The following is a 13743-nucleotide window of genomic DNA, read 5'->3' as shown; positions in this document are numbered from 1 at the left end:
CCGTTATACCTGCTTTCACAGCACTCTCCTCCCACTTCTTCCCCTGTCCCATTGTTTCATGGGTGATGGTCACATGTCACCTCATACTCTAGCATTGGCCATTTTATTGCAGCTGCAACAGAATAGGGATGGGCAAGGGAAGACTAAACGTGAGTATATTTGGATCAGGGGGTCAGCTTTTCGATTCATGGGCAAAGTAGCAGGTCCTCTTTAAAGTAATGGGCAGAATAAATAACTAGTTTACTTTAAGTAATAAAGTATATTTCCAACTGCCAAGTTTGAACAATCGGTTTACATTTTTTTTTGCTGCAGGTGATATAAGCAAGAAAAAAACAGCTTTACGGACAAATTCCAGCAATATTGACTCAAAAGATGTGAAGGGAAAATCCAGTAAAGAGTCCATTCAAAAGCGCTCAAAGAGAAAGCAAGTGGATACTGATGAGAACCAAGACTACCATAAGGATGAACCACCACAAAAGAAACTTGTTGCTGGATCAACAAAAACAAAGGAAAAGGCAGCCCCTATTAAAACTAGCAGTAAAGCTGTAGCCAAGAACAAGCTAATTGTAGGACAAGCCAAGTTAACTAGCTTTTTCCGGGTGTAGATTTTGTATAGTTGAAATGCTGTGTGTACCATGTGTTCTGTGTTACTTGTTGACTTTGTTTTGCAGTGTTTTTTTATTTTATTCTTGCTATTGCATTTTATCATGAAGGTTTTAATTTCAGAAAATGACTTGTTTTACATTGCAGAGATCACTTTTATTTACATTTAATAAATGTACATAAAATGCACTTTATCTGTTGATTTAATTCATGGGTAAGTGGTAGGCCGATGTCCTTTTCATTGTTATCCTTTGTCATTTCATATCTGCCAGCATGGTCTATAGACTCTTCCAAGCATACACCTGAGCACTAAAGAGAACAGAATTATGAGTGTTTTGCATTTTTTCATCTCTTAAATCTGAAAGTTCAACAAAATGTGCTAAAGAGGTGGGGGGGTTGATGGAGAGAAACACTTACACAATATTGGAATGGTACTCCATATAGCTACTGAAATAAATAAACAATCTTTCCGATTTTTACTTGTTCTTATAATAAAACAGCTCAATTAAGAGATGCATTGCTTTTGGTTTGCATACACTTTAAAGTGGATTTCCACATTTGCCGCCAAAGTGGGATAATGTCTGTTATATTTCTTTAACATATAAAGTTCCCCTGCACTCCCTGCTGCCAACATTGACTGGTCACAGAAGACTTAACTCTTCCTGTCCTCCTTCCTCACATACAATGGTGGATAGGTGCTCAGCTAATGTCTCATAGATATCTGCAGTATTTCCCATAAGTGTCCTGATTTATCAAGCCTGGAACACTTTTTCCCCAAACTGAGTCGCTATCCTCCTTGGGGACCTCCTTTAACCCCTTCAGAGGCATACCCTCCTTATCACAAAATAAATCTTCTGCCACTGTGCCTGAAAATATGGGGAAACTTTTTAGGCTCTACTGGAGGCTTGAGACTGCAAGCGAGCCCCATCATTCTCTCTCTCCCAGTCCATCTCTTCCTCTGGCTGCTTCGTGTTGAGGAATGTATCTCGACTGGTTTAGAGGAATCTGTATGTGAGCAGGTTCAGCCCACTAATATACCTCAAATATAATTATATTTCTATCCCTATTTACGCAGTGCACACGTGCCTTGGCCTAGAGCAGGGGTGGGAAACCTCCAGCTGTGGGGAAACTACAAATCCCATGAGGCATTGCAAGTTTCTTGGCAACGGGTATGACTCCCAGAGGCCGTTGCATGTTGCGATTTGTAGGTTCCCCAACACTGGCCTTGACCATACTGTGTAATATCCTATTGAAGAGGGGTTCCTGAAGATGTGTCCAGTCTCAGCTGTAATGGTCCTTATTGGATATCCCAGTATTCTAGGACCTTGAGGACAAAAGGTTAGAAGCCATTTCCAAGGCCTCGTTCAACTTTGCAGGCCCTGCTATGCAACCTGCTGTTGTGACCACATCCATCTGCCAAACCCTTGCTGTCTGCTTCAGGGCCATTTCTCGTGACCCTGTTTCTGATGTAAGGCCTAGACCACCAAACCTACCAAGTCCAGAAACTAGTCCTCCCTTGAATGAGGGGTCACCTCCATATTGTCATGTCACAGGAGCTCCATGTCACAATATGCTTCATGATGCTCTGAAGCATATTGAATTTGCCTGGTTAGTTATTGATTCCCTTCACCCAGGATCTTCTAGCCTCTGTGGACATTAAGGATGCTTACGTGCATATCCCCATTTATCTTGCACATCAATGCTACCTGCATTTTGCTCTGGGTATCCACATTAACAATTTGTTGCTTTTCTGTTTGGACTGTCCACTGTGCCTTGCGTCTTTACCAAGGTGCCATCCCCTGTCCTCACTCTGCTTCGAGGGACAGTGCAGACCCTGCCGATTTATTCATGTGAATCTCCAAAAATATGAGCTGAATCTGACTCCTCAGTTGGTATGTCTGGGCCTAATCTCAAATACAGTCCTTTCCATGGTCTTTCTTCCCCTGAACAAACTCCAGCTTCTCAACTCCCATGTTTGGACCTTACAGGTCCAGGAACCACCTAACCATTCACTTTGTATGCGGGTTCTGGGCTTAATGGGGACTGCCTATGGGGTAATTCCTTATGTCTAGTTTCACTTCAGATCATTGCTACTCAACATTCTGGCAGTGTGGGACAAGCAGGCTCAGTCCCTGGATCTTCTCATGTCCTAACCAACATGACCAGACTTTCTTTGGCGTGGTGGATCACCAGTTTAGTGCTGGAATTGGGGAAAACCTGCTGCTCTGTGGTTGCTGTCAATGGATGCCAGCATGTCAGGCTGGATAGGAGTCCTGGACACTCCATCAGTGCAGGGAACTTGGTAATCAGAGGAAGCTCTCAATCAATATTCTGAAGGTCAGGGCAATTCAATTTTCTCGTCAGTGCTGGACCCCTCGGCCTATAAGGCCACCCAACCAGGATTCAGTCAGACAATATCACAACAGTGGCTTACATCAACCATCAGGAAGACAATAGAGTTTGTGCAGCTCAAAGAGAAGCAGACCTATTTCTGGCTTGGTTAGAACTTCCCTTTCCAGCTCTGACCATCATGCACATCCCAGGTGTAGAAAATTGGTAGGTGGACTTCCTTAGTCATCAAGGTCTGGTTCTGGAGACTGGTCTACTCACCCAGGAGTGTTTTGAGCTCTGTTGTAGGTGTGGGATGCCAGACTTAGACTTCCTTGCATCCAGTTTCTACTGTTGTGGCCAGGACCAGGGATCCTCAGGCCTTTGCAGTGAATGTTCTTGGTGACTCTGTGATCAGTTCCACCTGATCTACACTTTTCTCCCTCTAAAGCTCCTTCCGTATGTACTCTGAAGCATCAAGATGGAGGGCTTCATCATTGCGCTGGGCCAGGAGTATGTGGTACTCTGTCATTGTCAAATTCCTGGCAGACGTTCCGTAAGACCTCCCAGATCATCCAGACCTTCTGTCCTAGGGGCCAGTCTAGTATCCTGCTTCTCATTCATTGGCTTTAATGGCTTGGCTGTTGGAGCCCAGGCCTAAGAGAAAGGGACCTATTTGGTGTGGTCTGATTCATCCCTATGCTCTTCAAAGGTAGAAAATCAACTTCTCACAAGGCCTACCATCTCAATTGGAAGGCATATTCCGCTTGGTGTGAGGCAAGGCGATTCCATCCCAGGAAGTTTTCTATGGGATGAATCCTGTATTTTACAAACAACAGATTCGAACTGGCTTTCAAGTGAAGGCAGTTCAAGGGTTAACAAACAACCGATTTGAACTGTCAACTAAATTAAAACCAATGACAAGTCAAACTGACTATAAATGAATTAGTGATTGGTAGGATATATGGACCCTTAATTTGCTAAACATACAAATATCCTCATTTCATTTATAGTCAGTTTGACTTGTCATTGGTTTTAATTTAGTTGACAGCAAGCTGTTGGCTGTGTGTATTCCGCATTATTTATAAGAATAAAGCATTTTCTAAATTTCCACCATTGTGGTATGTCCCCATTCAGCCTTCACTTGAAAGTCAGTTCGAATCTGTTGTTTGTTTATGCTTATTTTGGTTACTGATTGGGTAGACAAACCAATCAAAAGGGTAATTTTAGAGCTGTATATCTCCAGGAGTGAAACAACTCACTATTGCGTTTATGAATCCTGTCTTTTCCCCAGTCTGGTCTGTGTCAGCATTTGGCCTTTAGTACTATCAAGGGTAAAATTTTAGCCTTAGTGATTCTTTTACAGAGATCGCTTGCCTCTCTCTCCTTAGTGAAAGTCTTCATACAGGGTGTCTCCCACAATGTTTCTCCTTATGTTCAACCAAGTCCTGTTGGTCATTCAGAGGCCACCTTTGAGCCTATTAGGAATATTTATTTGTCCTCATGGTGAATTTCTGAGTTGGTGGCCTTAACCTGTAAACAACTTTTTCTTGTGCTATACAAGGTTGTTTTGAGGTTTGGTTTCTTCCTTTCCAGCTAACTAGGACATTGTCTTACCATCAAGAAGTCCTGCATCTAAACAAGCTAATGACATTTCCCTTCATATTTTGCATGTGTTACATGTTATTTAAATTTATCTCCCAGCTACAGCTTTTTAAAGTCAGTACAACTCTATTTGCCATGCCTGAAGATTCCTTCAGGAGTCAGGTGGCTTCTCATTCCACTATCGCTAGATGGATATGACAACTCATTATTCATGCTCATAAACCTTGAGGGCAAGGTTCCACCTTCCCCGTTCAATGTGCACTGTTAGTGCTTTCTGGGCCTTCCAGCATCAGGCTCAAGTTACTTGCAAGTCTGCCACTTGGTCTTTGGTTGACATGTTTGTCAAGTTTCACCAGATCAGCATTTAGGCCTCAGTAGAGTCCTATCTGTTCCTGTGTTGTATTTTGTGAACCAGTTAGTTGTTCACCGTTCATTTGCTGTGTTGCCCACTCCTCAGTTGGACTGCTTTTCGAGATCCCATGGTCCAGAAAACGTAATCTTGTGTCCGGCAATGTGCAATCAGAAAAACAGGATTTTTGTCTTGCTTGTACGATCCTTTTCTTGGAGTACATTACATACAGGTCAATCCCCACTTTTTAGCTCCTTTTATTGCTTCCTACAAAATAAAGGCTTGGTGGGAGTGGGAGGTATTATACAGGTTTTTCCTTACAGCTTTGTTTACCAGTGTCCATTCTCCTGCAGCTGCAAAAAATACTGATATTGCTACCTGGGAAAACCACCCATAACAATGACATGCATGATGAGTATAGGTCTCAATAATGTGACACTTATTTCAAAGAATGGCCACTGTACTGTAAAATGGCAGGTAAAAATATGGATATAAATTCATTCAGGCTTGCTGTCATTATAGTATTTTAAATCAGTGGCCTTTGCATGTGAGTCTGCATTTTGCTATGCATTTTAATTATCGAATCTACCGAGTTGTTTGTGACTTGCTAAACTAGACCGCTTTATGCTTTCCCTTTACCAGTTACAAAGGTGTGGGAGGAGTTTGTGTGACTCAGAGTTTGCACTATGACATGCCCAAGGTGTCCTATGCCTTGTGGTCCATAACCAGAGGAGAGCTGACAAGTGCTCTCCTGTTTGGCAGCTATGTTTTTACCTTGTCACCTGTTAATTCTGATGGATTTCCTAAGTGCATTAAAGCTCCACTGCATCTAAAACTAGCAACATAAGATAATCCTGCTACACTTTTAGATAAACAAGCACACATTCAGGGGGAAATAATTTGCTCTGTTTTCGGCAATGGTTAAAAGTAATGACAGCCCTTAAGAGTTTTTCACCAATAGATTATTGGATCCCCTTTGGAAGGATTAAAAACGAATTCTGACTTTTATGCTATATAGGCACAGATCACAAATTGCGCTGGTTTCCTGTTTCTGGTGATCTCATAATTTGCATATTAGCTGAAAGCAAATTGTTATCCAGGGATTTCTATTAAATACTTACTGTCAAAATCTCGCCTTCCTATTGGGAACTTATTTTCCTCTTCTCCAATATCCCTTCTTTCATGTGTCAACTCAACATTCTCATTCCCAATTTCTGCATGTCTTAGAGAGCTTTTAAGTGGTGAAAAGGCCATTTTCTTCATTCCAGTGCCTAGAGGAATAACATCTTGACTGAAATAACTGTTCCGAGAACCCAAACTCTAGGGGAAAGAAATGTAGACAAATTTTGCAAAAATGGAATTAGCAAATGCATTCTTCAGTTTTTTAAAGGATATGTTTGACACACACATATTGAAACCTAAACCTCTACTACCGTATCTTCAATACAGTAGCTCTCAGACTGGTCCTCAGGGGCAACTAATAAGCCATGTTCTTTTAAAACTCCAGGTGTGAAGACAAGTCATTTAAAATTAAATACACCTTATTGTTATTATCTTGCTTACTGACTTTCTCTAATGGTACTTCAATTGGATGGATGTGCCTGAAAGGTCCAGCTGTTAAAAGACTGGATTCTCTATTTTCAGACCGGCACAAATGTGTTGATACCCTTACGGCTCATTAAAACAGTGATTCATTCCTCCTAATTAGAGGTGCACTGAAATAGAAATTTGAAAACCGGAACAAAACCAAAATTTTAAAAATTGTCAGGCCGAAACCGAAAATGTTTTTTTTTTCAAATATTTGATTTTTTATAAACTGTTACATTTTTTTTATTTAATTCATTTTTTATTAAATATTTTTACAGATCCCTGATATCTCTCTTTTAAAATAGAAAAAGATTGAGGACACAGAGTCCTCAATCTCTTTTTCTGTATCCCCAGTTATCAATGAACAGGAATCCTCTGAGTGTTCCTGTTCATTGATAACATGAGAACATAGTGTGTTTACTATAACCACAATCATGAATGAACAGCAGGTGATGTAGATCACTTTCCATTCATTCATAATTGAGGATATAGTCAACATACCATGTCCTCAATTATGTACAAACACTCAGCGATTACTGATCGCTGAGTGTTTGCTCTTGCTCTCCTCTCTGACACGCTGTCACAGGAGGCTGAGCGAGCGGTGTGGGAGCCTCCTGTGACAGCGTGGGCTATCTCCGCCCTCACACCGCTCTGCCGGACTGTGATAGGCTGAGCGGTGTGGGAGGAGAGACACCGGACGCTCACAGCGCTCTCCTCCCGCAGTGCTCGGCCGGCTGTCACTTTCTCTCCTCCCCGCTAGGACACAGAGCAGAGCCCAGCGGGGAGGAAAGAAACCTGGGATGCGCGGATGTATCAGCAGGAAAATGCCACTTTCGGCATGTAGCCAAAAGTGCAATTTGGGGCTGATATGTTTCGGCAGCTGATATATCGCTGCATCCCTACTCCTAATATCTGATAAAATTAAAAGTCTCTTGTATACCTGCATGCATGTCATTTAATAAAGCAAACAAAATGTGAAAAGAGATAAATGATTGCATATTCTAAAGAGATATTCTAAAATGACCTGATTTGATTTGGTGGTACCCCTAAAAAGCATGATGAATAAATGAATCATAGTGATATTTTAAATTAACTGTTTTCTGTAATTAGTATCACCTAGGTCTTCAATCTTGTAATCAGTCAGTCAGCCTATTTACGGGGAGAAAAGTAGTCACTCTGTTTGGTGTCATGTGCACCAAACTGAACATGGACCAAAGAAAGCAAAGGAGAAATTTGTGTAAGGAGATCGGAAAGAAAATTATAAACCAGAATGTCACATTTAAAGGCTATAAAACCATCTCCAAGCACCTAGATGTTCTTGTGACTACATTTGCAAATATTATTAACAGGGCAGCCATCAGAAATTTCGGGGCACCGCCGCCACACTGAGCCAGTCACATTAGTCTCTGCACAGAGGAGCTTACACTCTAAAATTTTTGATATTGTAGTTTTTTGAGGTTTCGCGCACACGCGCAATTTTAAGGCTTAACATGTTTGCTGTCTTTTTACCCGACGTGACCCCGCCTTTTATATTTTACCAAAAAATTGTGTAATAATAAATGTTTTATAATTTATTATAGGGGAACAGTTTTTTTTTTACATTTTGGTAATATTAAACACCACCAAACGAAAGCTCTATGAGTCCCCCAAAAAATGGTACGAAATTAGTTTCAGTACAGCGTTGCATGACGGAATAAATGTCATTCAAAGTACTGCAGCGCTAAATACTGAAAAATGGCGGGGACAGGAAGGGGGTGTAACACCGCGGACTTCAAGTGGTTAAAAAAATGTTTTTTGACTTTTTTTTGTTACTTTAATTATTTAAATTTTCTTTTCACACTCAGCTTTATTGCTATCACATAGGGGGCTAACAAGTCCCCTATGTAATAGCAAATATGTGACAGGTCCTCTTTAAGGAGACATCAGGGTTCTTGCAGACCCCTAGTGTCACCTAGGGACCCTAAAGAAGCTGATGAAGCCGAGATCTGCTTCACCAGCTTCTTTTTCTGGCTCTAGGAGCTGGCGAATGTACCCAGTGACACCAGAAGTGATGAAATGCACCTCACTTCCGATGTCCAGTGATCAGAGGAGAAGTCCGCAGCTAGAAGCTGCTGATCTCTCCTTCGATCTGTCAGGGGAGACCCTCCACGCCGGTCCCGGGCTCACACGAGGGACAGATGAGCCCAGGAAGCTGACGGCGGCAGCACCAGCGGCTGCAGAGGGGACACGGCGCCGTATTGTACAACTGATCCGGCGTCTATACAGACGCCGGATCGCTTGTATTTAAACAGCAATCATGGTTAAAAAAAAACCACACACACACACACATAATGAAACACACATATCCCACACATATCACACACTAAAAAAATTACACACACTCATTAAAAAACACACAATAAAACACACTCTCACAACCAATAATAGTTCATAAAAAATGTCCCCCTCTCCTGCTTACCTGTTTTGCAGGAAGGGGGGCTGCATCCCTGGGCTTCAGTGAAGAATCAGTGTGCTCTGCACTCTGGCTGGTGCAGACATACTAATCGCTCCCTGCATGTTAGCAGAGGCACCACGAGGGAGCGATCAGTATGGTCTGCATCAGCAAGAGATGCAGATCATACTGATTCCCCACCAGGGAATGATTTTCATTTAATATATTGCTGTTTCGGCAATATCTTAAATGGGATGTGGGCTACTTGCGGCGGCCATCTTTAAAAACCTAATGTGCAGTTGACACAGGGGGGACACCGGAGGCTCGCACAGCATCCGAGGTTACGATGTGGAGTGTGCGGGCCCCGGCTTCCTCCGGTGCTGCGGGGCCCGGCTGCCTTCAGTCACCTTTATGGCCGTCACCCAGGTAAGGTTCGCGGGCCCCTGAGGCTGGGCGGGCCCCTTACTTGAGTGTCGGCCGTACCCCCCTGACGGCGGCCCTGATTATTAAGATGTTTATGGGAGAGTAGCTAACCTCCCTGGATATGGCTGCAAGGGAAAAAATCAACCCCAGACTGAACAGAAGGATGGTGCGATTGGTAAACCAAAAAACAAGGAAAACTTCCAAAGAGACACCACCTGACCTCTAAGATCAAGGTACATTAGTGTCTGATTGCACCATCCTGATGAAGCAGTGGGCAACCACATCTAGGTTATTCCACTCTGATGCCAGATCTTTCTTTTTCCCGGGAGGCTCCCCCCTCCCAACTACATGCAGGGTTATTAATTCAGGTTTTTCCTTTACCTATCCTATTTACAGTGTGGAATGGCTTATTGCAATATCTATGGGAGGTGCTTGTATTTCATTCTAAAGTGACATGTATATATTGCTGTGTGATATGGGGCAGAGGACCTCTCTAAGTATGCCTCGCCATTTTTTATTGCAATCTATTGCTTATTTAACATTTCCATCCTTTGAATTGGAGTGGGATTTTCTCTGGCATGAGTAAGTAGTTTATCTATAATTATCAAGACATCAAATGTACAAGGGTGATGACTCACTCCATTTTGTTGCAATATGTTAGGTACTCTCTTATTTCATTACCTGTTTTGGGGTTATTTATTAATTTCTGCACAGTTAAGGTCCCCACACACCTTACGATTATCGTACGATAATCGCGGGAAATCCCGCGATCGTACGATGATCGTAAGGTGTGTGGAAGCCGTGCGACCTTACGGACATGTTTGAAAACCCGCCGAGCATCGTACGATGTTCGGCGGGTTTGTGGCATGTCCGTACGATAACAGCCGCACGGGCCGGTGTGCGCAAGCGCACACTGCCCGTTCGGCATTGCGGTCATCGGAAGCTCGCCCCTCAGGGGGCGTGGCTTGCGATCATCGCAAGTACGATCTGCCTATGCAACATAGGCAGATCGTACGTTTTTTTAAGTACCTTACAACCATCGCAAGACAAAAGTCTTGCGATGGTTGTAAGGTGTGTGCCCAGCCTTACATTCCTGACATGTGGAATTTTATCAAGGTATGTCTATTTGCAATAAATATTTGGCTTATTTGCTATGCTATATCATATGCATTGAAGGTGTGATCCATTTAATACTACTACAAGCGTAAGGGATTTAACAACGTTTTATAGCATGTTCATGTGCTTCTAAAGGTTTTACAAACTGTTGTATTTAATTTGTGGATACATAACCCGGGTCATTCAGCTGGTGGTTTGTTCATGGTGTTTTTTTTAGAGAGGATTCTTAGGGAGGTATGTGTGTTTTTAAGGGCTTGTTCACACATCTAGCCGTAACCTGCATTGTACTGAACCAGATCAACGCAGGTCACGACAAGGACACTTGAAATGGGGTCCCGGGATGTGCGCCCCCCCCTCCGCGGCTCCCCTTCTCCCGCTGTCACGCTGATCCCGGGTTCCGCTGTGCCCGGTGCGAGCCCGGGACCAGCATAGTGGCTCTCTGACAGGGGATTAGAGGGAGGTCGGTTCACGATCTCCCTCCGGTCCCCTCTCCGCTGTCAGAATGCGGAAGTGGTGTATATTACATCACTTCCGCATTCTCGTGTCACTCTCCAGCTTCAGATGCTGGAGAGAAGCTGATGAAGCAGATCTCTGCTTCATCAGCTTCTTCAGGGGGGTCCTAGGTGACATTAGGGGTCTTGGAGACCCCTGATGTCTCCATAAAGAGGACCTGTCACTTCTTTTGCTATCACATATAGGGGTTTCTTAGCCCCCTCTGTGATAGCAATAAAGTTAAGTGGGAAAGAAAATAGGAAAACAAGTTTCCCCCCAATTTTTTTTGAGTTACACATAAAAAAAGAATTAAATTTTTTTTTAAAGTCCCCACCCCTACATACACGCATGTAAACATGCGTCAGGTGCGCATACCTGCGAAACATTACGCCACACATGTTACATATCGCCGCGAACGTCGCAGTGAGAGCAATAATTCTAGGGCCATCAATCACTGATAACACTAAACTGATGAGCTGTAAAAGCTTTTTTTAAAGCGTCGCCTATGGCCAATTTTGGGTATGCTAGTTTTTTGCGATTTCGCGAGTGCGCACAATTTTTAAGCTTGACATGTTTGGTGTCTATTTACCCGACGTGACCCCGTCATATATATTTTACCAAAAAAGTGGGTAATATTAGTTGTTTTATAACATAATGTTAAAAAAACGTTTTGTTTTTCAAAATTTTCCGTAATTTCTCCTGAATATAGTAAAAAATAAAACCCCCAGTGGTGATTAAATACCACCAAAAGAAAGCTCTATCTGTCCCCAAAAAATGGTATAAAATTCATTTCAGTACAGCGTTGCATGACAGAATAAATGTCAGTCAAAGTACCGCAGGGCTGAATACTGAAAAATAGCCTGGCCGGGAAGGGGGTGTAAACACCTGGTCTTCAAGCGGTTAAAACTTGGTTGGAAGGTGAGCTTAGTTAAATTCTATGTGTTGGTGCTTTTATATTTTTGAATCTGCCACCATTCTGTTATCTTCTGTTCTTCTTTACTTCCATGCGTCCTTTTTTGGGCTATCTCTAATTCTAATTTTCCCCCTCCTAATACATTTCCTCCTCCTAGTCCATTTTAACTTTAATTAAGAGTTCAAACCAAACCCATAGACGTGCATTAAGAAAGAGGAGCAGAGAAACAGAGTAATTGTGAATTATTTCTAAGCAGGAAGCAAAGCCTGTATATGTAATCAGGAAATATGGCTGCTCTAAAGTATATATATATATACACACACACACACACACACACACAGTATACTGTATATATTTACAAGTTATAAATATCAACAAGGATTTAAAAAAAAAACTCTCAGTGACAAACCAATGTATATGAAGCTATTTATATATATAAATTGCAAGAAGACTATCAGGGTTATTCACAAAAGGGTGAAGAGTTTGGAGAAGGCCGGAGAAGTGAACAATCTAGGCCAAAATAGGTGATTTGGAAACATTCTCCAATTCAGCTCTCTTTCCAGTTCAGCTATTTTGTCCTAGATTGTTCACCTCTTCTGCCTTCTCCAAACTCTTCACCCTTTTGTGAATAACCCTGTATAATTTCCCTTTACAATGAAAGACATGCCTCTTACCTTTATACTTCTTTCCTCTTCCTCATTCAAGTTTGAGCTTTCGTCTGAGTAATGATCTGGTGGATTAGCTACAGATTTCTCTGCCGTGTCTCCATCGCGTAATGCTTTTCTTAGAGCAATTGTATCTAGTAAGACTTCATCATTCTCTGATTTGCGGATGGACTTTGAAAATGAAAAAAGGAAGCCTTGGGATAGAATAGATAAAGATATAATAAGAGGATACCCTAAGCTAGTCATTCTTACCATTGTATGGCTAGCTGCCTGGCAGATCTGAGTGTTTCTTGATAAAGACATGCAATGAGTGTAGTCCTTTATATATATGTATGTTTTTCAGCATAATTACCATTTTGCTTTCAAAGATGTGCCACTTCTCCAGGACACTGACTGTGGAAGCTGTCTGAATACACCAAGTATATTTCAATGGCTTTTGTATGGAAACACTTGTAGATAATTGATTTGTAACTTAATCCAGCAAAGCACTTTGCTAAATAAGCACCATTCAACCACCTTTCTCACCAACCAGCAGGGCACTATCTGTTGAATGAACAAAATATTTTTATTTTCATACAAATTGCAAGAAAGCCATATCCAAGAAACCCGTGGTTTATAATTATTTGTACTTATCTTTAGAAAGTGTGTTTGCATCTTTCCAAACTTCCTTCAATGAGGTTTATTTTCTTGTAGTACAGAATAATCCTTCTAAAGAGTCTGGCAACCTTTAAATACTTAAAATTACATCTTAGAATTATATAGAGTTTTAGAAGAGACACATAAAGAGCATCCAAGATCGTAAGCTTGCTATTCCAGGTCCTGCTGTGTCATGTCTTGGTTGTCATTTAGCCAGCTTTATTATTTAGTGTACAGTTCTGTGTAATGTATTACATTTTACGCAGACTTTTAATAACAAAAAGTACATCTGTGTACTGCTAAAGTGGAACTAAAGTCAAAAAAGAAAAAAAAGGTTGGAACACATAGGGGCATATTTATAAAGCAGTGAATCTGAGATTCACCAAACATTTAGTGCAGGTAAATCTTCCAGGCACATGTGTTTTAAATAGCAGTGGTTGATTCAATCTATTAAAGGAGAACTATGGGGTTAAGGCTTTTCCCCATAGTTCTCCTTAGGGTAACTGGAGGACACAAACTAGCGTCCTCCCGTCACCCTAGGCTCAGTATACCGCGAACTGTAGCTCCCGGTATACTGAGACGCCGCAGGATACCG

General features: G+C 41.9%; 2 protein-coding genes across 2 annotated transcripts in view; one reads left to right on the top strand and one right to left on the bottom strand.

Annotated features, from left to right (window-relative positions):
- The window catches only part of LOC108789611 (PCNA-interacting partner-like), a 13299-nt gene extending 12664 nt beyond the window's left edge, over positions 1-635 (top strand). Inside the window, exon 7 of the mRNA XM_018559672.1 lies at positions 313-635. Within this exon, the coding sequence (XP_018415174.1) occupies positions 313-605 (293 nt within the window). The 3' untranslated portion in view covers positions 606-635. The remainder of the gene's footprint in view (positions 1-312) is intronic.
- A 152-nt stretch (positions 636-787) lies between these two features.
- PMCH (pro-melanin concentrating hormone) lies at positions 788-12816 on the bottom strand. The gene is made up of 3 exons (XM_018559680.1): positions 12522-12816; positions 6007-6205; positions 788-912 (listed from the first exon to the last, which is right to left on the bottom strand). Exons 1-3 carry the CDS (start codon positions 12813-12815, stop codon positions 863-865), a joined length of 543 nt encoding a protein of 180 aa, XP_018415182.1. The 5' UTR covers position 12816; the 3' UTR covers positions 788-862.
- Positions 12817-13743: the final 927 nt, after the last annotated feature.

This window comes from Nanorana parkeri, unplaced genomic scaffold (genome assembly GCF_000935625.1).
Source record: "Nanorana parkeri isolate BGI_ZX_2015 unplaced genomic scaffold, ASM93562v1 scaffold411, whole genome shotgun sequence".
In the NCBI taxonomy this organism is placed as follows: domain Eukaryota; kingdom Metazoa; phylum Chordata; class Amphibia; order Anura; family Dicroglossidae; genus Nanorana; species Nanorana parkeri.
The sequence above is the reverse complement of the archived record's forward strand: the minus strand, read 5'-3'. Positions and strand labels throughout refer to the sequence as shown.

Coding starts and splice junctions, on each gene's coding strand:
- PMCH (XM_018559680.1), bottom strand. CDS start 12,815: ATGTCTTTATCAAGAAACACTCAGATCTGCCAGGCAGCTAGCCATACA. Junction 6,206..12,521: donor AAGAGGAAAGAAGTATAAAG/GTAAGAGGCATG, acceptor TCTTTCCCCTAG/AGTTTGGGTTCTCGGAACAG. Junction 913..6,006: donor AGGAAGGCGAGATTTTGACA/GTAAGTATTTAA, acceptor TGTTCTCTTTAG/TGCTCAGGTGTATGCTTGGA.